At 56.3% G+C, this 24,736-nt stretch overlaps 3 protein-coding genes across 4 annotated transcripts; 2 read left to right on the top strand and 1 right to left on the bottom strand.

Annotated features, from left to right (window-relative positions):
- Positions 1-3,081: 3,081 nt before the first annotated feature.
- Positions 3,082-7,294, bottom strand: LOC115861238 (zinc finger protein 436-like). Its single transcript, XM_070043694.1, is given in 2 exon segments — positions 3,082-6,503; positions 6,505-7,294. Coding segments are annotated over 2 exon segments (1,404 nt in total). The 5' UTR covers positions 6,562-7,294; the 3' UTR covers positions 3,082-5,156.
- On the top strand, positions 6,679-13,848 carry ARMC5 (armadillo repeat containing 5). The gene is made up of 6 exons (XM_030871819.3): positions 6,679-7,780; positions 9,368-9,475; positions 9,574-10,360; positions 11,383-11,891; positions 12,567-12,699; positions 12,803-13,848. The coding sequence occupies exons 1-6, from the start codon at positions 7,306-7,308 to the stop codon at positions 13,620-13,622; spliced, it is 2,832 nt and encodes a 943-aa protein (XP_030727679.1). The 5' UTR covers positions 6,679-7,305; the 3' UTR covers positions 13,623-13,848.
- Positions 13,849-16,219: 2,371 nt separating this feature from the next.
- TGFB1I1 (transforming growth factor beta 1 induced transcript 1) lies at positions 16,220-24,025 on the top strand. Of its 2 annotated transcripts, none has more exons than XM_060284508.1 (11): positions 16,220-16,319; positions 17,606-17,767; positions 17,891-17,943; positions 18,037-18,179; positions 18,336-18,423; positions 18,540-18,645; positions 18,763-18,957; positions 19,757-19,930; positions 20,200-20,281; positions 20,582-20,730; positions 20,975-24,025. In XM_060284508.1, exons 2-11 carry the CDS (start codon positions 17,705-17,707, stop codon positions 21,239-21,241), a joined length of 1,320 nt encoding a protein of 439 aa, XP_060140491.1. In that variant the 5' UTR covers positions 16,220-16,319; positions 17,606-17,704; the 3' UTR covers positions 21,242-24,025. The 2 variants fall into 2 exon arrangements, with proteins under 2 accessions (XP_060140491.1, XP_030727709.1); XM_030871849.2 differs by having other exon boundaries at positions 16,270-16,319; positions 17,667-17,767.
- The last annotated feature ends 711 nt before the right edge of the window (positions 24,026-24,736 follow it).

The following is a 24,736-nucleotide window of genomic DNA, read 5'->3' as shown; positions in this document are numbered from 1 at the left end:
CGATCCCTGGTCAGGGAACCAAGTTCCCGCATGCCGCGGGGCAACTAAGCTCACGTGCCTCAACTAGAGCCCGGGTGCAGCAACTACAGAGCCCATGCGCTCTAGAACCCGCGCGACACAACTAGAGAAGACCTGCGCACTCCAACTAGAGAGAAGCCCACGCACCGTAAGGAAAGATCCCGCATGCCTCGACAAAGATCCCACGTGCCACAACTAAGACCCAACGCAGCCAAAAATAAATCAAATTAAGTAAGTAATAAATAAACCTTAAAAATATATATACGCATAGATGTATCATTTATCTTGATTGCGAGTATTTTCATGCCCCCTTAACTTTTGCACTAGAGGCTGATGCCTCGCTCATCTAACCCTAGTGCCCCTCTGCCAAGTCCCCTCAGCTTTGGGAGCCACATATCTGCCCTGGCACCCAGAAGTGGACTACATCTGGAAAGAACCCTGATTTTGGTCTAAGTTCAGCCACCAGCTGCCTGAGTGACCTTGGGCCAGTCAGGCTCCACCTTGCCCTCTGTTGACCCCCAGAGCTGTGTCTTCCCAGAAGGGGCAACTTTTTCTTCACGTGGTGTCATATAAGCTAGAGAAGACTTGGATCACAGCTGCAAACCGGGGATTAGGAAGCTGCTTCATTGCCTCTAACCTGATTCTTGACACCCACAAGGCTGAAGATTAGACACGGCAACACTGCAACAGAAAATCCCCATGCCTCCTCTACCTTACTGGTCATCAGAAAATAGCAGCAAGAAAGTGGCCCATTTCATTCACACCTTCTAAATCTCATGCAAGGATATTGGAAGAACCTAATATGCAAGGGAATCTAAGAAATGTAGTGTTTAGTTTTCCAACAACTACAGTCCAGAGAGCCTCTTTAGAAGGAAGTGAGAATAGATTCTAGGTGTCAAATGACATCCCAAACTATGGGAAAGCCAAGTTTCAATGCAGGTATAAACCCATGCTGGCAAACATGCACCCTACACATAGCAGAATCATAAACTCTTTGAGGGAAAGCTCTGCGAGGGGCTCTGAAAACCATCTCATCCTATCTGCTTATTTTACAGCTGAAGAAACTGAGGCCCAGAGAAAGGAAGTGATTGGGGAGTGGGGGTGGGCAAAGGGTGGTATGAAGACGCTGGCACGGGTGAGCTGGAAGAAGAACCTGCAGAAAACTTCTTGGTGCCCAAAGAGTTTCTAAATTTACAAAGATTGTACTGAGGTTTGAATGTGTTGTGCCTAATTCAGATCCAGGAGGACGCTGGCCATTAAGAGATGTAAGCATTTTTCCAGGTCATGAAAAACAAAGAAATTGTCCTAAAATACTAAAGAATTCTTCTAGATTAAAAGAGACTAAAGAACCATGAAAACTAAATGCAATATGCGCATCTAGTTGAGATTATATCCTGGACCATAATTTTTTTTCTTATGCTATAAAGACTATTAGTGGAATAATTGGTGAAACTGTAATAAAGTCTGTTCATTAGATGACAGTACTGGATCATTGATAATTTCCTTGTTTTTAGAAAATCCATATTATTTAGGAATAAAGAGAGAGAGAGAGAGAGAGAGAGAGAAGCATTTTGAACTGGCAGGAAATAAGAACAGAAGAGGAAAGAAGAACAGAAAGGGATCCTGAATCCCAGGGAAGAGAAGCTGCGAATCACCCAGGCAGTGTGATCAGACCTTCCTCAAGGTGTTCTGCACCTGCCCCATGTGGGATGCTGGGGACTCAACAGGGACAATGCAGAGTCCCTGTCCTCCTGGAATATGTCTAGGGAAGGGAGGGAGGGAGGGACTTTGGCTTGGGGCAGGGGGGGATGCTGTTCCGGCATCCCCAGTGCACCTCTCAAAGCACCTGCCATGGGGCTTCCCTGGTGGCGCAGTGGTTGATAGTCCGCCTGCCGATGCGGGGACACGGGCTCGTGCCCCGGTCTGGGAAGGTCCCACATGCCGCGGAGCGGCTAGGCCCGTGAGCCATGGCCGCTGAGCCTGCGCGTCCGGAGCCTGTGCTCCACAACGGGAGAGGCCACAACAGTGAGAGGCCGCGTACCGCAAAAAAAAAAAAAAAAAAAAAAAAAAAAAGCACCTGCCAGCCACTGTTGAGCTTCTGGGTGGGTGGGACTCCAGCTGCCAGCCAGTGGCCACACCCACTGCCCAGCACCAGCCTCTGTACCGCCCACCAGGCTCAGAGGAGGAACCAGGCTCCCAGGACTGGGTGAGATCAGACAGAACTGGATGGAGTCCAAGCACATGTCCAGAAGCCAGGGCCAGCCCAGGGGAGACAGTATTACTGACGCCCCCTCCCTCCGAGCCCACCGGGGCCTTAGCGTTTATAGAGCACCTCCACACCTGCTTGCTTCCCAAAATAGCCCTGCGAGGGGTGTCTGCCGAGGACTGTCTCCCTGAGGTTCACAGGGCCCAATACTCGGCCCTCTGACCAAGGCACACAGGGGTTTGCCTGGCCTTGCTGAACCCGTAAGCTCTGCCCCTACTCCCTGGCACATACGGAAAGGAGCTTCAATATTAGAGGGTGATATCTGGGGTCGGGAAAGCAGGTCCGGTCTGTCAGCTGGGCTGGGGGCTGGGGAGGAAAATGGCTGGTGGGGGGCAGGAAGGGGTGAGGGAAAAGAGAAACTGCCTCCACTGTATGGGCCTTTCTCACCCATGAGAGTGTAGGGTGGGGATGGTCACCCCCAAATGCCTTTCTGTAGCTGTTAGGCAAGTAATTCAAATGAAACTCGCTGAGTCAGGGACACACCAGGGAGCGGTGGGGACTGTCCATGTCCGGGGCAGCCACTACTCAGCCCTGTCAACACGTTGTTGCTGGAAAGCTCCAGTGTTGCTGAATTTTCTGATCCTCTCCCCTCTCTCCTCCCCAAAAACAGCAAACTAGAAATCTAGATTGTGATGTGAAATCTCCTGATTTAAATGTTGGTTCATGGGACTTCCCTGGTGGTCCGGTGGTTAGGACTCCGCACTTTCACCGCTGAGGGCATGGGTTCGGTCCCTGATTGGGGAACTGAGATCCCACAAGCCACCGGCAAAAAAAAAAAAAAAAAAAAAGGTGGCTCAATAGTGTAAACACACACACACACACACACACACACACACACAGAGTGAAGGCCAAAGCAAACATGTCCGCTGCCTCTGGCCTAAGTACTGGCCACATGCTTGGAGAGTGCCTCTTTCCCAGCTCAGGGCACAGTGAATGCCGGATAAACCCCTGTTGGATTAAGCCCATCCTTCCTGTTTCCAAGGACTGGCCTGCCTCCCTGCTCTGGGCAGGACCTGTCTCTACAACTGAGAGGAGATGGGGCACATGGCTATTTACCTTAATGTGAGAAATTAGCTTCCAGTTGACTGAAAGGGATTTTGCAAACAAATCCTCCTCCCATGCCCACCTCTGCCATGTACCTAACGTCCACCTGCAGTTACAATTTCGCAGAGAACGCAATCCAGCTTGGAGGAAGCTGAGGCCCCAAGGTCACTAGTAAGAGTAAACAGGACCTGATCATAACAACTATTTACTGAATGCCTACTACCGATGCACCTGGCTCAGGCCTCCAACTCAGTCACTGGCTTGTGCTATTTTGAGATGCCATTGATGGGGAATATGCCAGAACCCATCTGTTCATCACAGACCCAGCTTGAGGAGACAAGTGGCATCCATTAGATGTCACCTTCATGAAGCCTCTTAGACTTACTCCAGGTGATGCCCTTTCTCCAGTGCCAGCATCGAGCCTGAGTCCATCTCCTTCACGACACCAAACTACTCCAGGACTGGGGCTGCCTCACTCATTTCTGTAACCTTTGGGAGAAGCTAGGAAGCGTGCTGGCGTGATGTCTGTGGGCCAACACCACCGGTGACAGGGTGACAGCCTTGAGGAAGAGCAGGGAACTGAGGACTGCTGAGTCCTTTCCTTGCCGAGTCCTTTCATCATCCCTGTTTTACAGATGAAGAGACTGAAGCTCAGAAGAGGCAGACCTGTCCAAGGTCCACAGTCACAAAGAGAGAAGCCTGGACACTCTGTGCTAGAAGCTGAGGGAGGAGTTACCTCACATCCTTCCCCTTTGGCCCCTCTTCCCCGTGGATACGGTTCTAGATGCACCAAACCTGGTGAGAGACAAGATCTGGGGACAGGGCACCAGATGCATGAGGCTCATGGTCCCATGGGGTGGGCATTAGGCCTCCCCCAACCTCATAAGGGCTACATTCTGTGCCTCTCCCAGGAACACAGCCAGCTACGAGGGGGAGAGCAGGGCCTCACAGCTTAGACTCTGCTCTGGGCACACATTGTGCAGTGCTTCGGGAAGCCTCCCTCTGGCTCCCATATACTCTAAGTTTTACCAATAGAAACACATTCGTTTACGGAGGCAGCCCGCCCCAGCGCCCTGGCAAAACGACCATGTCTAGTCCCCGGTGTCCGGGCACAAGTGAATCTTCACATTTTCTCCTCTGTTGAGGGATCAGAGAAAAAGCCTGGGGAACCTGCAAGGGAAAAGGCTAAAGAAGAGGTAGGGGCAGACAACCAACCCCGGGCCTTCTGCCCTTGCCTAGAAATGTCACCGGGCACCCCCTGAACTCAACAGACAGGCCTCCCGGTCCTTTGCTTTGGCCCTGGGCCCCACCAGCTTCACCCTGTAAAGACAGGTCTCTTTCAAAGGGGTCACACACCCCAGAGCTCACCTAATGGTCCCAAATTCAAACTCTGATCCTTGTGCTAGAACACAGCCTGCCTTATGGTCCCCTCTGGAGGTGAGGACCTCCCCGACCCCCTCTTCCCCTACTGCATTCCTCACGGGGGCTTGCCTGGCGTTGAGCCCCATTCCTCTGGGCTGAGGTAACTGTTGCTCTTGGTGTGATTAGCCCCATCACTCCCTAGGCCTGTGAAGGGACACACCTAGGCCGCCAAAGGTGTTCTGCATCTTAAAGCAGCTGGGCCAGCTCTTGCCATCCCCAAACTCTCCCTCCAGCCGGAATCCCATCTCCAGGGCCTCAGAGAACAGGCCTAAGCCCACTTTTCTGTTCCGATTCCTCCAGCCTGGGGTTCCCTGATTCAGCCCACTAATCAGCAGCCCTAGAGGAGCAGAAGTGAGGTTTACTGAGAAATGCTGGGCCCCTCAGGCTCCTTGAGCCTGGACCAAAGTCAGAGCTGAAGTCTGGGCTGCAACTTAAGCCAGGGATACTGGCAGGGGCTGTGCCCCTGCAGCGTCCGCTGGTGCTGGCCTAGGTTGGAGCTGCGGGCGAAGGCCTTGCCACACTGCAGGCAGACGTAGGGCTTCTCACCGCTGTGCGCCACCTGGTGGATGAGCAGGTGGGCGCTCCGGCGGAAGCTCTTGCCACACTCGCCGCAAGCATAAGGCTTCTGGCCCGTGTGAGGGTGTTGGTGCCGCAGCAGATGTGAACTGTCTCCAAAACTCTTGCTGCAGCTGGGGCACTTATAGGGCTTCTCGCCTGTGTGCGAGCGTTGGTGTTTAAGGAGCTTGGCGCTGTGGGAGAAGGATTTGCCACATTCTGGGCAGGCATTGGGTCGTTCACCCATGTGAACGCGCTGGTGACTGGTGAACTGGGTGCGCTCACTGAAACCACGACCACACTTAGGACACTTGAAGGGCCGCTCTCCACTGTGGGTGCGCTGGTGCCGTATGCAGTCCGAGATGTTGGTGAAGTTCTCGCCACGCTCACAGCAACTGTAGGGCTTCTCCCCAGTGTGCAATCGCTGGTGCTTGAGCAGAGAAGAGCTGCGCCCAAAGCTGTCACCACACCAGGCACAGCGGTAGGGCTTCTGGCCCGTGTGTGAGCGCTGATGCTGCGCCAGGTTGGAGCTCAGGCTGAAGCGCTTGCCGCAGTGCCCGCAGCGGTAGGGCTTCTCGCCCGTGTGCGTGCGCTGGTGCTGGATCAGGTTGGAGCTAACGCTGAAAGTCTTACCACACTCAGCGCAGGTGTAAGGCTTCTCACCCGTGTGCACCCGCTGGTGTTTAACCAGGTCCGAGCTGCGGCCAAAAGCCTCCCCGCACTCCAGACATTTGTGGGGCCGGAGGCCTGAGTGGGAGCGACGGTGTTGGATGAGGTTGGAGCTCAGGCTGAAGCAACGGCCACACTCAGGACAGGGGTACGGTTTCTCTCCAGTGTGTACTCGGTGGTGCTTAACCAGATCTGAGCCACGTCGGAAGCTTTTGCTACACTCCGGGCAGCAGTAGGGCTTGTCGCCCCCATGGCTGCTTTGGTGGTGAATGAGGTTAGGGAGGTAGGCTGCGGACAGTCCACACTCCTGGCGCTCGAAGGCTCTGGGGACTGCAGGATAGTTGGTCTTGCCAGGGGCTTCTTCCTCCCCAGGGCCAGAGACTGACCTACGTAGGTACTGCAGGCCCATCATCATTTCCCGTGCGGCCGGCTGCCCCGGCCACACCAGGAAGGGCCGCTTGGGTGGAACAACTCCGCAATCGAAGGCGGACCTCGGGACTCCCTGGGCTCCTGACGACCGGTTGGTTCCCCCGCTACTCGGCCCCGTCGGAGTCCTCCCTTGCCGTTTCTGGAGCCACCAACTCCATAGCGGTAAGAACGTACCGTTTCCTAGATACCAACCACTGGGCTCACAAGCACAACCACAGCTGGAGACACTCTGGACTCAGTGATTCATCACCGGAAACGGAAATGTCCACCAGCCCGTGCAGTTCTAGGAAGTGGCAGCGAACGGTCTCGGTAGGTTTAACCCTCTCATTCACCTGGCGGAGCAAGTGCTCCCATCTGCAGCCGCTGTAGGAACTTGATACTTTCCGCTTGGCTCGGGGTTCTCAGTCCGTCAGCTCGGACTTCAGTGCCCCGGCCACCAATGAGGGGCGGCGAAGCGAGCCTGAAGGAAAAGGCTGTTGCTGCCAAGGACACGCTGGGGGCAGAGTAGACAAGTCACCTGGAGCAGCACTGTACTGAAACTCCATGATCGGATGTCTGGGTTCTCCAGAGGCACCGGCCCACCCGAGTCCCTTGAGAGAGTTTCCCATCCATCCTAAGCTAGGCGTCTTAAGCTTGGCGCGGACTACATAACCCAGCATGCGCCGCACGCGCCTCTGGGGCTCGCACTACGATTAGATAACCACTACTCTCAACATGCCTTCTGCAACTGTGCAAGCCAGAGCACCGGGATCGAGAACTACAACTTCCGACTCGCATGACAACTGCGGCGGCGCTATTTAAAAAGCGTCAGAGAGGAGGTGCATGGCCACGTCCTTCTCTTCCAGTTCCGCTCCCTAGGATGAGCGGCGAGGAGAAGGGCGGAGCCTTAGGCCTGAGCCAAGATGGCGGCTGCGAAGCTAAGCCCCGCGGACTCGCTCTCATTCTGCCTCGCGCAGCTCACGGCGGCGGCCGGGGAGGGTCTAGGTGGGAGAAAGGACACAGCTACCAACGAGGCACCCTTGGGCCGTGCGCTCTTAGCCCTCCGTACGCGCCACGTCAAGGCAGCTGGGGGAATCGAACGCTTCCGGGCACGCGGCGGGCTCCGCCCCCTTCTCGCGGTGCTACGGCGAGCGGCTGCAGCGGGTCCCGCCCCTTCCCAGGCTGGCCCAGGCTCCGCCCCCTCGTCTGTCGAGTCAGCGGCTTCTGGCCCCGCCCCTTCTCCGGGCCCCGCCCCCTCTGCTGTGTCGTCATCGACGCCCTCGCCACCAGCGCGCCTGCGCAAGACGCTGGACTTGGCGCTCAGCATCCTAGCCAACTGCTGTACGGAAGGGGAGTGCCGGGCTGAAGTGCGCAGACTCGGAGGCATTATCCCTTTGGGTAAGTGCTCCGCCCCCATTTCCTAGAAGGATTCTACCCACACCTCTGTCTGTGTCTGGGCCTGGGCGGAGTCTTGAGTTCTTTGTGTTGTAGCCTGGAAGATCGTGCTTTCTGACGGCGCAGCGCCCGCAGCTCTCATGATGTCATGACCCGTGACGTCACTGCTCTCTCTATAAATTATACCCTAGCCCTCTTAGATCAGATGCCAATTACCTGGGTATTGGTTGTAGAGCACCTCTCTCGCATCTGGGCTGGTGGAGGCCAAAGGGTTATTTGATGACTCTTTCAAATGATTCTTACTCTCCATTTATGTTCATAGCAGGCACTCAGTGCCTACTGTGTCCAGCCTTGTGCAGGGCTCTGAAATCTCATTTGATGAGCTGGGGGTCAGAAAGTGTAGTGGTTGAAAATGTGGGCTCTGCAGTCACCTAGACCCATCCGAGGCTAGGATTGTAAAATGGAGTAATAGCTACCTCAAAACACTGGAATAGGGAGAAAATGAAATACAAAGATAGAACACAGATATCTGAGTCTGGACTGGGTACTTCTAGTTATTAAAAACTAGCACAGTGAGAACAAATCCTGGGAATTCCCTGGCGTCCAGTGGTTAGGACTCGGCACTTTCACTCCTGGGGCCTGGGTTCTGATCCCTGGTCGGGGAACTAAGATTCCGCAAGCCTTGTGGCACAGCCAGGAAAAAAAAGAACAAATTCTAAGCCAATATTTTATAATAACTATAAATGGAGTGTAACCTTTAAAATTTGCGAATCACTGTATTGTACACCTGAAACTTATTTAATACTGTACATTAACTACACTTCAATTTTTTTTAAAAAGAACAAATCCTAACAAAAGATAGCAAGCTTTTCTGTTTACCAGCTAAATTGGCGCCTCCTAGTGGCAATGTTGTGAACACAGTTTACACTTCATTGCCAGCTATGAAATTATGCCTATTTTGATGAAATCTTAATTTTTTTGATAAAATAAAACATTAATATATTTAAAATTTTCATTGACAAGAGGCCTGGCACATTAATAAGTCCTCATTCACTGTTTTGTATTTTAAATATCTCCTGAATCCATCCACTTCTTTGCCTTCTTCCATCACGTGCCCAGAGACTGTGCTGGGCTGTGCTGGTAGCTGACTTGGGTCAAGCCGTCTTCTCACTATTGCAACAGCCTCCATGTTGCTCCCCCTGCCTTATTCTTTCCCCCTGTAATCCATTCTCCCCATGGCTGCCAGATTTTATCATGTCACTTCCATTCTTAAAACGCTGTGTGGCTCCCAGTGCCCTCACATTCAAGACCTGAGCCCTTGGCCTGATCAAGGCCCTTCATGAAGTCATAGCATAAACACTAGATCTCACCTCTGGGCCTTTGCAAAGGTTACTTCGAAACCTGAAATGCCCTGTAACACTCCCATCCACCATCCTTCTAGCAAATACCTACCTATCTAACCTTCCAGACCCCACAAGTGTTAGGCCTTTTCTGGAGGCCTTCCCTGACTCTCTCAGGTGACGTTCTTGAGGTGATTAATGAGAGAGACAAGAAGGGGTAGAAACCTCAAGAGGCCAAACCCTCTTGCAGTGACTATTCTTCAGTGTGTGAAGACAGACAGCATCCAGAACCGAACGGCCCGTGCTCTGGGGAACTTAGCCATGGAACCTGAGAGCTGTGGGGACATCCACTCTGCTGGTGAGCAGGCTCTGAGGGTGGAGCCACCCAGGGCTTGGGGGTGGGAGAGGGGCTTGGGTGTCTGTCCTCACTCACCTTCTGTCTTCTTCCCTCTGCAGGTGCTGTTCCCCTGCTTGTTGAGGGCCTGACGGCCTGCCAGGACTCACAGTGCCGCCAGAGTGTGGTTCGTGCCCTCCGCAACCTGGCGGACTCACCCCAGCACCGCCTGGCCCTGGCAAAGCAGGGAGTGGTGCGCCCGCTGGCCGAGCTTCTGGCCACTGCCCCAGACCCTGCGCTGACCTTGGCCTTAGTCCGTGCCCTCCTGGAGCTGAGTCGAGGCTGCTCCCGGGCCTGTGCTGAGCAGCTAAGTCTGGGTGGAGGACTAGGCCCACTGGTCAGCCTGGCGTCCCACCCCAAAAGAGCAGTGCGTGAGGCAGCCATCCTGATCCTTGCCAATCTGTGCGCCCAGGGCCTGGTAAGGCCTGCGCTGGGCAACGCTGGTGCTGTGGAGGTGCTACTAGGTGAACTCCGGCGGCGCCGGGACCCCAGCGGGGCTAGCCCAGCCTCCCAGCAGCCCCTGGTGCGGGCCGTGTGTCTGCTGTGCCGGGAGGCTATCAACCGGGCCCGACTGCGGGATGCTGGTGGTTTGGAGCTGCTGATGGGCCTGCTGCGGGATCCTCGTGCCAGCGCCTGGCACCCTCGTGTTGTGGCAGCCCTCGTGGGCTTCCTCTATGATACTGGGGCCCTGGGCCGGCTGCAGGCTCTGGGACTTGTACCTCTCCTGGCTGGGCAACTGTGTGGTGAGGCTGGTGATGAGGAAGAAGAGGGAAGAGAAGCTGCTTCCTGGGACTTCCCTGAGGAGAGGACTCCTGAGCGGGCAGAGGCCGGAAGCTTCCAAAGCCTCAGGTGAGTTCCCACCTGATGCTGTGGGGTAGAGTCTCTTCACTACCCTCACTCTCCGCCCGTTCTGTCTCGGTAAGACTTTTATTGACTCTGATTCCTAATTCCTTGTTCTCACTGAACACGACCACTTTCCAGTCCGCATTAAATACACCTCTTTTCCCTTGGGGCCACCTTTGACCTTGGCTCCACCCCAGCACCTCTGAACTTTGGGGCCCAGACAGGTTCCCTGGAAGGTGGTATGTGCACTGGTTCTGATGATACGTTCTGGCATCTAAGTTCTTATTCTGGTACCACCACCTACAAGCTGAGTCATCTCAGGAAAGTTAATTAACTTCTCTGAGCATCGGATTCCTTGTTAGTAGAACGAAGGCTAATGCATACCTACCCCATAGAGTTGTAAAGATCAAATGAGGGCACTTTGCACCTGACCTGGCACTAAGCAGCGCTCAGTAAACGTCAGCCTCTGTGAACTCCTGACCTCATTTCCCACTGCTTTCCTGGTGCCCACAATACTCTTACACACTGGCCTTCTAGCTAGTTTTTGGACCTGGCCTCTTTGGTTATTGTTCCCTGTGCCTAGGGCACTCTTCCTCCAAGATGCCTTGATTAGATCTCACCCTCATCAGCACCCAATTTTAAAATGTCAGCTCTCCCCTCCCTGGGCTCTTTTCTGTTCCCTTTTACTTTGCTCCGTATGCATCACTTCACACCACACTAATTGCACACTAACATACCTTGTGGTTTCTTATTTTGTTATCTGTTTCTCCTCACTAGAATATAGAGTCTAGGAGGCAGGACCTTTTGCTCACTGCTTCTCCCCAGCATCTGAAACGGGGCTTAGCACACAACAGGAATCAGTAATCGCTGAATGAGCTGGGGTTTGCCCCTACCTCCCTTTTTCCCTGTCCCCCGCTCGGGCCCACCCTCTCTCCTGGCCTCTGTCACCTCTTTTTTGCACAACCGATCTTTTGGCCCTGCCCCCTCCCCTCGGCTCTGGGTTCCATTCCCTCTTTCTCCCTCGGCAGGTCCTGGCTGATCTCCGAGGGCTATGCTGCGGGCCCGGGCGACATCTCTCCCGACTGGTCCCCAGAGCGCTGTCCGCCGCCGCCAGAGCCGGCCAGTCGGGCCAGCCCCTCCCTGGGCCCGACCTCGCTGCGGACGCCCCGCGCCCTGCGCCCGCCCGGCCGCAGCCCCGCCGCCACTGCCCCCGAGGAGCCCTGGAGCCGCGAGGGGCCAGCGCTGCTGCTGCTGTCGCGCTTCTCCCAGGCTCCCGACCCCAGCGGGGCGCTGGTGACCGGCCAGGCCCTGTGCGGCCTGCTGGCCTACGTGACGGGCGCGCCGGGCTCGCCGAGCCCCCGCGCGCTGCGCATCTTGGCGCGGCTCACCTGCAACCCCGCCTGCCTCGAGGCCTTCGTGCGCAGCTACGGGGCGGCGCTGCTGCGCGCCTGGCTCGTGCTCGGCGTCGCCCCCGACGACTGGCCCGCGCTGCGCGCCCGGCCCGCTCGTCGCAGCCAGCACCAGCACCGGGAGCTGGGTGGGTACCCGCGCGCCTCCCTGCCCACGTGTGAGGCCACGCGCCCCTGCATGCCTTCCGTGCGCCCTGCAGCTCACCCGCTGTCTCACTGCCCTCCTCTGCCCACCGCCCACCGTTTGGACAACCTCAGCCACTAGGTGGTGGCGGGGAGGGACTCCCTTCTGCTCCACTGTCCCCACACGCAGAGTTCTTCAGCCTCTGCCCGAGCCTTGGGGCCCAGAGACCCCAGCACTGGGCTTGGCCCGAACAGCTTAGAATTGTGCCTGTCTTCGTCTCCTTACCCAGTGTCTTCTTGGTTCCGCATTGTCCTGACTCCTGCACTGTCCTTGACTACCACTGGGCCCACTGATGGTGAACCCAGGCTCGGGCACCATGTCCTCCCAGGCCCCACCACCCCTTCCAGCCCTGCCAGGGACTGCCGGGGCTTCTGTGCCCTGTTTCAGTCCTTGAGGGCCCAGACTCACTCCCTGACCATCTCACTCCCCGTTCTTGCCCTTGACCTCCAGTTCCTAGTGTCCAGACCCCATCCCTCCAGGGCCTTCAGTCATCCCCCTCTTCCTTGCCCCGGGGTTGTTCGCCCCCGTTCCTTTCGGGGACCCAGAGGCCTGTCTTGCCCATCCCACCGCCATCTTGGATACCAGCTCCCAACCTGACCTGCTCTGCCCACACCGGCAGGTGAGATGCTGCTGCAGAACCTGACCGTGCAGGCCGAATCGCCCTTTGGAGTGGGTGCCCTCACTCACCTGCTGCTCTCCGGGAGCCCTGAGGACCGCGTGGCCTGCGCACTCACCCTGCCCTTCATCTGTCGGTGAGGGAGGCGTGGGTGCCTCGCAGGGGTGGGGGGAGCAAGGTTGCTGTTCCCCAGCCCCGCCCTTTCCCACCTTCTGAAAGGTTCTCTTTTCTCCCCGAAGGAAGCCCTCTCTGTGGCGCCGGCTGCTTCTGGACCAGGGCGGCCTCCGTCTCCTCCTCTCAGCGCTCACTCGGCCAGCTCCACACCCGCTCTTCCTCTTCTTTGCTGCGGACTCCCTTTCCTGCCTCCAAGGCCTGGTGTCTCCCACTGTGAGCCCGGCCCTCCTACCTGCAATCCCCTTGGACCTGGACCCGCCCTCCCCTTGCCTCTATGAGCCTCTGCTGGGCCCCGCCCCCACGGCGGCCCCTGACCTCCACTTCCTGCTGGACTCAGGCCTCCAGCTCCCTGCCCAGCGAGCGGCCTCAGCAACCGCCTCCCCCTTTTTTCGGGCCCTGCTAGCTGGCAGCTTTGCCGAAGCCCACATGGACCTAGTGCCACTGCGGGGTCTGTCACCCAGCGCAGCCTGGCCTGTCCTGCATTACTTGCACGGCTGCCGGGGCTGCAGAGCTGCCCTGGGGCCCGTCCCTCCGCCGGGCCAGCGCCTGCTGGGCTCAGAGGCTGAGGAAGCCCTGGAAGCTGCTGGCCGTTTCCTGCTGCCCGGGCTGGAGGAGGAGCTGGAAGAAGCCGTGGGCCGCATCCACCTGGGACCCCAGGGCGGCCCAGAGTCAGTGGGTGAGGTCTTCCGCCTGGGCCGGCCCCGGCTGGCTGCCCACTGCGCTCGCTGGATCCTGGGGCCGGGGCAGTGCCCACGGAAGCGGGCCCTGGCCCTGGTGGGGCTTGTGGAGGCAGCAGGCGACGAGGCGGGGCCCCTAACTGAGGCCTTCCTGGCTGTGATGATGGGGGTAGAATTGGGGGGCGAGGGTCCCAGCCTCGACGGTTGATGTCCCCTGGGAGGAGACCCGAGGATGAGTTGTCTGTGAGGAGTTCTCCCTCAGAGCGGCACAGAAGGAGGCCGAGCAGAAGGGGTCCCCGTCAAGGACCAATGACAGCGTGGACCGAGACCCTGGGCTGATGATCTGAAGGCTCAAGAGTGAGAAGCCAAGGCGAGGCATGGGGCCCACAAGATGGAGGACCGCCCACGGCCCCAGGCACTTGGCCTGGCTCAGCTTTCTGGAGTTGGAATTAAACACTTTGGAGCTGGCTACCCCTGTCGTGTGGTGTCTCTGCTTACCTTCCTGTGGTGGTACCCCAACCCCTTCACCCATCAAGTAGGGTCCTGTCCCAGTTTCTGTGTCTCAATACAGGCCACCCTTGGCGTATAGGAGTTGTTTTCTAAATTTTTTATTTACTTATTTTTGGTTGCATTGGGTCTTCGTTGCTGCACGCGGGCTTTCTCTAGTTGCGGCGAGCGGGGGCTCCTCTTCGTTGTGGTGCACGGGCCTCTCATTGCGGTGGCTTCTCTTGTTGCGGAGTGCGGGCTCTAGGCGCGCAGGCTTCAGTAGTTGTGGCTCATGGGATCTAGAGTACAGGCTCGGTAGTTGTGGTGCACGGGTCTAGTTGCTCCATGGCATGTGGGATCTTCCCGGACCAGGGCTCAAACCCGTGTCCCCTGCATTGGCAGGCAGATTCTTAACCACTGCGCCACCAGGGAAGCCCAGGAGTTTAATAAGTAATTATGCGCTGGTTCCTGGAGCCCTGGGATATGGTTGAGTTCCCAGGCTGCTTCTGAGGATGTGGTTTTAGGCCCCAGGGGAAGCCTGCTTCCTGCTGAGGCTACTTCATTGCTCAGATAGCCACCCAGCTGGACACAGACCTTGATCAGGACTAAGAGGGTTGTGCTGAGGGGATGTGAGAGTGGGGATGTACATCCAAGACCTTGGCATTATGGTTTCCTCAGTTCCCTTCACCCATCGTGGGTCTTTAGTCTCTGGATCCATTTTCATATCTTGGGCCAACTGTCCTGCCATTTTTCTGAGGGAAGACCTACTGTGTTCTTCAAGGCCCTGAGGCCCTTAGTCGTGCCCAGAGGGAGCTGGAGCCCTAGGTTGGCATTCAGGTGAGGAAAGCGCTTGCGTTGCTTTGGTCGTCCAGGCAGGGTCTCCATAATCTGGCTCCCAGATCACTGGCCACTTAGGTGGCAGCCTGACTTTGAGGACAGTGTCTGGACTGGGCTTGTCTGCTAGCTTCTGGGGAGCTAAGGTTGCCCCGTGCTGCCTCTGTGCCTCAGGGAGTGTCCAGGTCTCTGTTCTCAGGCTGTGCCTTAAAACCACCCAGAGAGCTTTTTTTTTTCCCGCTAATGTATTATATAAATATTTATATAAGGATCATTCATTTCTCTGTCTTTTTTTTTTTTTTTTTTTTTTGTGACACGTGGCATATGGGATCTGCATGCAGTATCTTAGTTCCCTGACCAGGGATCCAACCCATGCCCTCTGCAGTGGAAGCATGGAGTCCTAACCACTGGACTGCCAGGGAAGTCCACAGAGAGCTTTTTAAAAATACTGATGCCTGGGCCCTTTCTGACTGAATTGGACTGAGGGGAGGGTGACTTGGGCATCAGTATTTTGAAAAAAGCTCCCAGGTTCTGATTTACTGCTGGGTTGAGGAACCCCCTGCCCCCATTCCAGTGCTCACATCTGGACTCAGGTCTGGGTTGAGACCCACAGTCCAGTGGCTGCAGCCACACTTGTTGTGTCTGTCCACACCTATCTCTAGAGTTTCTCGTTTCCGACTTGATTTCTCAGGGTCTCAGTCCAGGGAAGGCCTCTTGTTCCTTTGTGGCTGGAGTCTGTGTCTTGCTTTCTTCGCTATGTTCAGCAGTATCTTGGGAAAGGGCTCTTTTGGGACAGGTCTGGCTCATCTCAGTGCTGGGGACGGCTGGCTGGGGCTGGCTGCCTGGGAGTGTTTCCCCTGAGTCTGTGTGGGGCTGGGGCCTTGGTTTCTGTTTACCTGTGTCTGTATATCCGTTTCCAACACTATGACTTAGAGTCTGTGGGTGGGTTCATTGTGTGTCTCTGTCTCTGAAAGATTTCTTTGTATCTAGTTTGCGTGCCCTTTGGGATCTCTGTTTATGTCATTGTCACGGTCTCTAAGGGAAGGTCTCTGAACCTGGGATCTGACTGATCCTTAGAACATCACTCCCACCTCCAACCCCAAGACTCTGTCTGGAGCAGGCTCCCAGGAACAGCCTGGGTGGGAGAGGAGCTCTGTCTAGGACTCAGGGTGCTAGTTTTGGGGTGGCGGTGGGCTTGGGGACCTCAGTGTGTGTCTAAGGGTCTCCCGGGCAGAGGATCCCCAGCTTAGTCTGCAAGAGCCACTTTCTTACTTTGGCTCTGGCCGCCGGGGGCTCCCGGCAGCTGAGGCCAAGGCTGGGGTGTGGCCGTCTCCGCAGCAAGCAAGCAGGCTGGGCCTGAGTGGGCCGGGGCCCGGGGCCCTCCCTCCCTTTCAGGCCCCCACCCCGGGTTCTCCCGTTCATTGCCCCCCCCCCCAGCCCTATCCCAGCGGGTCCCGGCTTCCTTACATGGTCACGGCTGGGCCTCCAGCTCCCGGACGTCCCCCCGCCCCCCGCCCCCACCGGACACGGCCCCCGCCCTGCTCGCCCCGCGAGGTCTGCCCGCGCCCCGTCATGGAGGACCTGGGTGAGTGGGGCCCGGGTCCCCTTGTCCCCAGTCCCTCCCCACCGCCTGGACCCGCTTCCCCATCCTGGCGCCCCCTTCGCACTCCCGGCATCTCTCCATCCCTGCCTCCTGTCTTCTCGCTTCTGGTCTCTGCCGGCGCCTCCTTTCCGACTCCACGTCCCCCTTCCTGCCTCTCCCTTCCTGCCTTTGCCAGACTGGCTGCTCCCTCCCTTCTTCCCTCGCTCCACTCCTCCATCACTGGCTGCGGACGGATGGGCAGGGAGGCGCAGCGCCTGTCGGCGTCTGGGCTCAGGAGCTTTGGGAAGGGAGGAGTTAAAGGCACCTTGGGTCCAGGGACTGGGAAAGTAGACGGGAAGGGAGAATATGACATCAAGTTCTGGAGAAGAAAATGGGCTTGCCCTAAGGTTTTGGGAATGAAAGAGTTAAGGGCCCTTAAGTATGGTAGGGGTCAGGTCCTTGGGGCAGAAAGTATAATAGATGAGTGCCAAGATGCCAGGGAGAGGTTAAGTGTTCTACCAAGGCGCTCAGAGATGCGGAGTAAAGGGTCAGGGACTTCTAGATTCTGGAAGGTAATGAGTTCAAAGGATTCGGATCTGGGGATGCAGGCCTGGGGGGCAGCGTGTGTGTGTGTGTGTGTGTGTGTGTGTGTGTGTGTGTGTGTGTGTGTATCTGTCTGTCGGTTTTGGGGCAGGAAGGCGCACCCAGGCATCTCATCCTCCCTGTCTGTTAGAACTGGGGCTGGAAAGCTGTGCCCTTCGTGGGAGAGAAAAGGATCCAGCACCCTGCAGTAGGGGGTGCTGCTCAGCTGGGGTAACGCGCACTGGTACGGTGAAGAATAAGCCAATCAGAAAGCAGGTCCCAGCGGACTCACCAATGAGGTGCATAGGGTGGAGCCCCGTGGCGTCTGGAGGTGGGCCAGGGCTGGGAGGGGTCTCTTTAGGTGTAGGGGGTGTGGCAGAAAGAGCATCCAATCAGAAAGCTGGTGTCAGGCATACAGCCAGTTGAGCAATTTGGGGTGAAGCCAAATTTGGCTCCAGTAAAAAGCCGCTTTTGACTGCATTACGGAAGATTCGGAGAATAAAAGAATCAGGTAGCTGAATTTGTATATGAATCTCAGGATGAGCCATGTGGAATGTTCTGATCATAAATAGTCCTTGCTGCCCTTCCACATCTCTGCCTTGGTCTGGCTTTGTGTTTCTTCTGATTCTTGACCTCTGCTCCTAATACTGGCTTCCGTCTTCCTCAAACACTGCCCACTTAGAACACTTGTTCTCTGATCTCTTAAGGCCCTGTCTCTGCCTTAACCTTGACCTCCCAACCTCTCACCCTGACGGCCTCTCCCTGCAGATGCCCTGCTCTCTGACCTGGAGACCACAACCTCTCACATGCCAAGGTCAGGGGCTCTAAAAGAGCGGCCCCCAGAGCCCCTCACGTCTCCTCTGACACAGGTGAGATCAGATGCTGGGGACTGCGGCAACCACTAGGGCCAGGTTTGGCAGGGGCAAAGGGAATCTAGGCCTGAGTGGGTGAGGCGCAGGCCTATCATCCCACACATATGTCCTTCTCTATAGATGGGGTCCGGGGAATCTTCAGGAGCCTCTGGGGACAAGGATCATCTGTACAGGTGAGGGGGCTGGGTACTGGGGGATGGGGAGCCCATTGAGACTCAGTCTTGTATTCCCCACCCCTGAACCCAGGCCCCCACCCTGTTTCCCAGCACGGTATGCAAGCCTCGGTCCCCGAAGCCTGCGGCCCCTGCAGCCCCTCCATTCTCCTCTTCCTGTGGTGTCTTGGGCACGGGTCTCTGTGAGCTAGACCGGTTGCTTCAGGAACTTAACGCTACTCAGTTCAACATCACAGGTACCAGGGTAATTGGGGCAGGGTTTGATGTGATGGGGGGCAGGGCAGGGCAGACACTAAGTGGGTATAGCCTTCCCAGAGTAGCAGCTAAAGCCTTACCTGGGAAGGAGGCTAGAGCATGGCCCCATGTCCAGTGCCCTTCTGTCCTCTCTGCAGATGAAATAATGTCTCAGTTCCCATCTAGCAAGGAGACTGCAGGAGAGCAGAAGGAGGACCAATCTGAGGACAAGAAAAGGCCCAGCCTGTGAGTTTGGCATAGTTGGCAGGGCTGGGAGAGGGGTGATCAGTCCTGGATGCCTGAGTTACAGGAGGAAGCATTACTCTGGGGCTCTAAGCTGACACAAGTTGTGTTCTTCACAGCCCTCCCAGTCCATCCCCTGTTCTCCCAAAGCCTTCAGCCACCTCAGCCACCCTGGAGCTAGATAGGCTGATGGCCTCACTCTCTGACTTCCGTGTCCAGAATCATGTGAGTCACTCAGGGAGTGAGGGGTGGGCCAGTGTGGATTTGTGGCTCTCAACCCATTTCAGACCCTCCCACATCTGCTGCCTTGCTGACTCAACTCTCCTGTCCTCTCCGCTGCAGCTTCCGGCCTCTGGGCCAACCCAGCCACCAGTGCCAAGCTCCGTGAATGAGGGCTCCTCCTCCCCACCAGGGCCCGCTGGCGAAGGCAGCCTAGACACCATGCTGGGGCTGCTTCAGTCTGACCTCAGCCGCCGAGGCGTTCCCACCCAAGCCAAGGGCCTCTGTGGCTCCTGCAATAAACCCATTGCTGGGCAAGTAAGTGGAGCCCTGCGAACAAGGGAGTAGAGACCCACAGACCCATCTTTACTGAGGGCCAGTGGGTATTATTGTTGTTCATATGTTACGGATGAGGAAACTGAAGGCCCAAGTCACACAGCAAGTAAGTGGCAGAGTAAGAATTCCAATCCAGTTATTATTTATTCTGGTCCTACCGTGTGCCAGGCTGTACGCTAGCTCCTTTACAAACCCCCATCTCAATTAATCTCCACAAAAGCCTCATTGGCTCCACCCACCTGTCTGGTTCGGGAGCTCCGGTCCTTGGCTTATTACTGAGCAGATGTTACTGGCAACGGTGCCCAGTGGCTGACCTAGTTCCTCCTGCTAGATAAAGCACCCTACCACCATCCTAGAATTTCCAATCTCAGCAAAGCAGGGTGGCATTATGACTTTCGTGGGCCCTAAGCATTTTCACCTTCATGGGCCCCTTCTTCCATTAATAAAATATATTAAAAATTGCATTTTATGACTGTGTTGGTATAAAGATGGATATATTAGTATTATATATGAAGTCATTCTTCTCCTAGCTCATTTTTTCTTCTAATTTTAAAAGAAACTACAACATTTTTGTGGGTTCCTAAAGTATGCTGGGCCCTAGGCACTGTGCTGGAAGACGGGTTGAGTCTCCATCACTTACAGACTGAGTGACTTTAACGTTAGATTCTTCATCCTGATTGCTCAGAGATAAGATTCGAAAAGTGCTACGCAAACCTTGACTCACTGGGCACATGGCAGCCCGAGGGCCACTCTGACCCAGGCCTCACCCCCCAACTCACAGGTGGTGACGGCGCTCGGCCGTGCTTGGCACCCTGAGCACTTCGTATGCGGTGGCTGTTCCACAGCCCTGGGAGGCAGCAGCTTCTTCGAGAAGGATGGAGCTCCCTTCTGTCCCGAGTGCTACTTCGAGCGCTTCTCCCCACGATGTGGCCTCTGCAATCAACCCATCCGACACGTGAGCCCCGCCTCTGTCTCACCCAAGGCGCCTGTGGGATGGGCCTCATCCACTTACACTTCTCCCATTCCCACGCCCACCCCAGCCCCGTCCCTCGTTCTCGTCCACGGCCCTTTAGACTTCGCCCTCTCTCTTTGATTCCCAAGTTCCTGCTTAGGTCTCCCACACCTTACACTCGTACTTCAACCCACTCACCTAGGTTCAGGGTGGAAGAGGGAGGGGAGTAGAAATTGAAGGCCACACTGAGTGCTCCCTTTTATTCCCCGCAGAAGATGGTTACTGCCTTGGGCACCCACTGGCACCCGGAGCATTTCTGCTGCGTCAGTTGCGGGGAGCCCTTCGGAGATGAGGGTGAGAGCTTGACTCCCACCTTGAAAGCCGCGGGTCCGCTTGACATCCCGCCCTGCTCTCTTTGGGCCAGCGCACTACGACCTCCGAAGTCCTCGGGGCCGCGAATTTTCTCCTGCTCTCTCCTGGCCCCAACCTGTCCCACCTGTGTGTTCCCATCCCATCCGTTCCCGCTCTGCTCCCGCCCCAGACCCCATCCCTCTCGGCCTACCACCTCCCCTGGCCCCATAGCCTCAGATTTTGTGGGGCTCCTGGTGCCACCGCGCACTCTTTTCCTTCCTCCTACTCGGTTCCCGCTCCTAGGTTTCCACGAGCGGGAGGGCCGCCCCTACTGCCGCCGAGACTTCCTGCAGCTCTTCGCCCCGCGCTGCCAGGGCTGCCAAGGCCCCATTCTGGATAACTACATCTCGGCGCTCAGCGCACTCTGGCACCCAGACTGTTTTGTCTGCAGGGTGCGTGGCTGGGGGGCGGGGCCTGGGAGGGACAGGCCAGCGCGGGGCGGGACTAGGAGCCTGGGGCGGGGCGATTATTCAGAGCAGGGTCCTGGGGAGGGGAGGCTTCGCCTTTGAGGGCAGTGCGAGGGGCTGCGGGGGGGGGGGGGTCTTGGGACTGGGGTCGGGTTATTCAGCTCGTAGGGCAAGTTATTTCGTCTGGAGATCGGCGCTGACCCATCCTTTCTCGGTTGCCCTTCCCCAGGAATGCTTCGCGCCCTTCTCGGGAGGCAGCTTTTTTGAGCACGAGGGCCGTCCGCTGTGCGAGAACCATTTCCACGCGCGGCGCGGGTCGCTGTGCGCCACGTGTGGCCTCCCGGTGACCGGCCGATGCGTGTCGGCCCTGGGCCGCCGCTTCCATCCGGACCACTTCACCTGCACCTTCTGCCTGCGCCCGCTAACCAAGGGCTCCTTCCAGGAGCGCGCGGGCAAGCCCTACTGCCAGCCCTGCTTCCTCAAGCTCTTCGGCTGACCGCCTGCCGGGCTCGCCCCTTTGGGAGAGCACGGCCCCCCAAACCTCGCCCTTCCCGAAAAGACCGGGCTCTCCAGACCCCAAGGCCTTGCTCTTAGAGCGTGCGGCTCCCCCAGCCCAGCTCCGTGAGGCCCCACCCACTGGAGGGACAGGCCCCGAAGGTACTGTACGTTCTCCATGGGCGAGTTCAGAAAAAGCCCCGCCGATCCTAAGGCCACGCGCCCCACGAAGTGGGTCGTACACTGGCAAGCGATCCCGCGTGAGCCCTTCACTTTATTCCCAGCCTTGAGGGAGCCCCCCGACTGGAGGAGGGCCCTTGCAATTCCCACGAATCCGAGGCCAGGCCAGGATGTCCCTCTCCCCGCCCCTCACTGCTCAGTGCACTTTTTTCTACCAACATAAACACACATTCCACGTCACACAGGTGCTGTGTCTCTGCGCGGGAGTGCCTCGCGTTGCGACGCCCCGCCCCTTATACTGTCTCGGGCTGTGATGCGTGATGCGTTCTAGGCCACCGCCCTGTGGCGGGAGCCGGACCTTCAGACTCAGCCCTTGCAGGCTGTCCTTCACCTGTCAGATGCGCCTGAGGAAAAGCTGGCCACCTGCGCAGGATTGTACAGACGGTGACAAGCCGGGACGGGAGCTCAAGCAGGACCCACCAAACCTTCCCGTCCCCAACCCCCCATCCTTCATTTCCTTATATCCTCGAAATACGCACTTAATCTGTACCCCTCCCACTCCCTTCCACCTTGCCACCTTGGCTGGTTTCCAGATTTTTCCCCCTCCTTAAAAGACCCTCAGAGATGGGGCTCCATTCAAGTGCCAATTTGTGCCCACCTTTTGGATCTGGGCATTAAATTACAGCTTCCCTCATATGGGTATTGACTCATAACAGCTCCGCTAGGCAGAGGATGACACTTGGGGTGGTCAGGGCAGTGACTGAGGGAAGCGCTGGGGGCTGTAAGAGCCAGAAGGAGGCTTCTAACTCAGATTGGAAGTCAAGGAGGGCTTCCTGGAGGAGGTGACACCTGAGCCTAGCCCCAGCAGAGAAGGGTGGGGCCAGGGGTTCTTAAGTATGGAGAAGTTCAGGCTCCATCTGAATCCCTAAGCCCCAGAGGCCTCTCTAAGACTCTGAAGTTCCCTAGGGAGGGGGCCTGGATTCCTGGGGCCTAACTACAGGGACCTTTGAGGCTGTAAACAATGGATTATCAGAGGCCCTTCCAGCTCAAGGAGGAGCTAACAGCCAAGGAGAACATGTGTGGGCAAGAGACAAAGGTGAGGTTCTCTGTCTTGGCCTCGGGCAGAACCCCCAGATCCTTTCCTCTCTGAGGCTCCACCCCCTGGGTCTTCCTAGGCCTCCTGCTCTTCCTCTTCCACAAATTCTTCCTGGGGAATGCTTTCCATCCCTTGGCTTGTAACCACCACCAAGTCTTGAGCCATTCATTTACCAAGTGTTTACTGAGCACGTGCTGTCCTAGGCTCCATGCCAGGTGCTGGGGAGACCATAGGGAACATGTTCCTTGGCCTCACAGTCTAGTAGGGGAGACAGAGGAAAAACAAACACACAGTGACAAGCATGATGAAGTAATGGGGACTTCCTTGATGGCCTAGGTAAAGCTGGCCCTTCCCTCTAGTTTCCACCCACAGCACCTCCCTAGTCCCTCACTTATCACTATTGCAAATAAGTGTTTGTTTGTTGCTTGTTTATTTCTGAAATGAAGGCAAGCTCCTGGGAGTTTGTGTGTCAGATGACATGTTTGTTTTGCCGACCGTTATCTGTCCAGCGTCTAGGATGCTGTCTAGCATGTGGTAAGTGCTCCATAAATGTTGGCTAATGAAGGAAGGAATGAGGAAGGAAGGAAAGGAGCGAAGGCTAGAAGGAAAAAATAGAGAACTAAGTTAGTGAAGGTGGGGAAGGGAGTACTTGAACCAGATTGTCAGAGAAGGCCTCTGTGAATATGTACATTGAGACTTTGAAGGTTGAGGAAAGAGGCAGCCAGGCAAAGAGCCTGAGGAGAGCATCCCAGGCAGAGGAAACAGCAAGTGCAAAGGCCAGGCGGTAGGAAAGAGCTTGGCACATTGGAAGAAAGCAAAGAAGGCCAGTGTGGATGATTAGAGTGAGCAAGGGAGAGAGTAGTTGGAGATGAGGTCAAAGAGGAATCAGGTGCCACCTCACGAAGGGCTTTGCAGGACCCCGCGAGGACACATAGATTTGATTTTAAGTGCCCATAACCCCAACGTGTCCTCTGATGCTTGCCCCTGGATTTCTCCCAGGCCCTTCAAATTCATCACCCACTGAAGCAGACACTGTGGGTGCCCTGCCCATATCCACCTGGCCCACCTGGGAAGTCGTATGCAGACACTTCCCAGACACTCAGTCTCCCCAGCTGCTCCCTGAGTTTCTGTCTAAGGGTCCTCTCTGGAGGAGGGCCTGGGGTGGGTGGGGGAAGTTCCATAACCTCCAGCCAGTTAGAGACAGGGATTGGTGAATGAATACCCCAGCTTTCTGGCCCCTTGGGGGTCAGTGCTGAGGTGAGTTCTCCACAGTGTCTCAGAGGGTCCCCACTGGGATTGTCACAGTGGTAACCTTTCGATTAATACATGCTTTATTGGCTTTTCTCCTTTCTTTGTCTCTCTTCCCCACTCCTTACTGGGATCGGCTCCCCAATACAGTCATTGCACCCCAATTCTCATCGTAGAGTCTGCTTTTGAAGGGACCAAAATGAAGGCATTCCTTAAATAACTCATCACATTCCCCTAAAATATTGTTCTCCGTTCCCCATCTCCAGCATGAACCCAGTTCCCAAAATCAGACATCCAAGTCGGGTCAGTTCTTCTAGAAAGGCAGAGGTATGGCTATTTATCCAGCCTCTCCCTTCTTGCATCCAGCCCTGTGCTGAGCAATGGGGCGCCAGGGATGAATCAGATCATTTCCTGCTCTTGAGGAGTCTTTGGTCAACTGGGGAGACAGACATGGACCCAGGCAAGGTCCATGCAATGTGCTCAGAACTGTGTCAGCAAAGTCCAAGAAGTTTTTCCCAAAGAGATGCCATGGGCTGGGCACTAAAGGCTAAGTAGGAGCTGACCATATGAGAGGCAGGGGGGCATTCTAGGCAGAAGGCACAGCTCATACAAAAGTTTGAGGGTATGAGAATACAGGGGCTGGGTTGGGCAAGGGAATGGGAAGGAAATATGATTTCACTCTGGGTTTGGTATGGAGGAGCAAGGGGAAGGGTGGACAGGGGTCGGGGCATCAGGCTGAGAAGCTGCTGCCTCCTCCAGGGTGTGATGGGGAGCTATGGAGGCTTCCTAAGCAGGGGAGTGACACTGTCAGATTTGGGTTTGAAAATGATCCCTCTTGGTTAGTCAGAATCAGGGGGCTGGCTCAGCCGGGATCCCTAGGTCAAAGCTGAAGGGTAAGTATTTTCAGCAGGTGAAAGAAGTGATTTTGAGCCTGGAGCTCTGGGGAAGGGGTGGGGGCTAAGGCCCAGGAAG

This window comes from Globicephala melas, chromosome 15 (genome assembly GCF_963455315.2).
Source record: "Globicephala melas chromosome 15, mGloMel1.2, whole genome shotgun sequence".
NCBI lineage: Eukaryota > Metazoa > Chordata > Mammalia > Artiodactyla > Delphinidae > Globicephala > Globicephala melas.
This window is presented reverse-complemented; position numbering and strand designations above follow the sequence as displayed.

What these genes read in the sequence shown, in the direction of transcription:
- TGFB1I1 (XM_030871849.2), top strand. An exon ending in ACTTCCGTGTCCAGAATCAT is followed by an intron (nt 18,646 to 18,762) that starts GTGAGTCACTCA and finishes TCTCCGCTGCAG; the next exon opens with CTTCCGGCCTCTGGGCCAAC. An exon ending in ATAAACCCATTGCTGGGCAA is followed by an intron (nt 18,958 to 19,756) that starts GTAAGTGGAGCC and finishes CCCAACTCACAG; the next exon opens with GTGGTGACGGCGCTCGGCCG.
- ARMC5 (XM_030871819.3), top strand. Translation starts at nt 7,306, where the DNA reads ATGGCGGCTGCGAAGCTAAGCCCCGCGGACTCGCTCTCATTCTGCCTC. An exon ending in CGGAGGCATTATCCCTTTGG is followed by an intron (nt 7,781 to 9,367) that starts GTAAGTGCTCCG and finishes ACCCTCTTGCAG; the next exon opens with TGACTATTCTTCAGTGTGTG. An exon ending in GGAAGCTTCCAAAGCCTCAG is followed by an intron (nt 10,361 to 11,382) that starts GTGAGTTCCCAC and finishes CTCCCTCGGCAG; the next exon opens with GTCCTGGCTGATCTCCGAGG.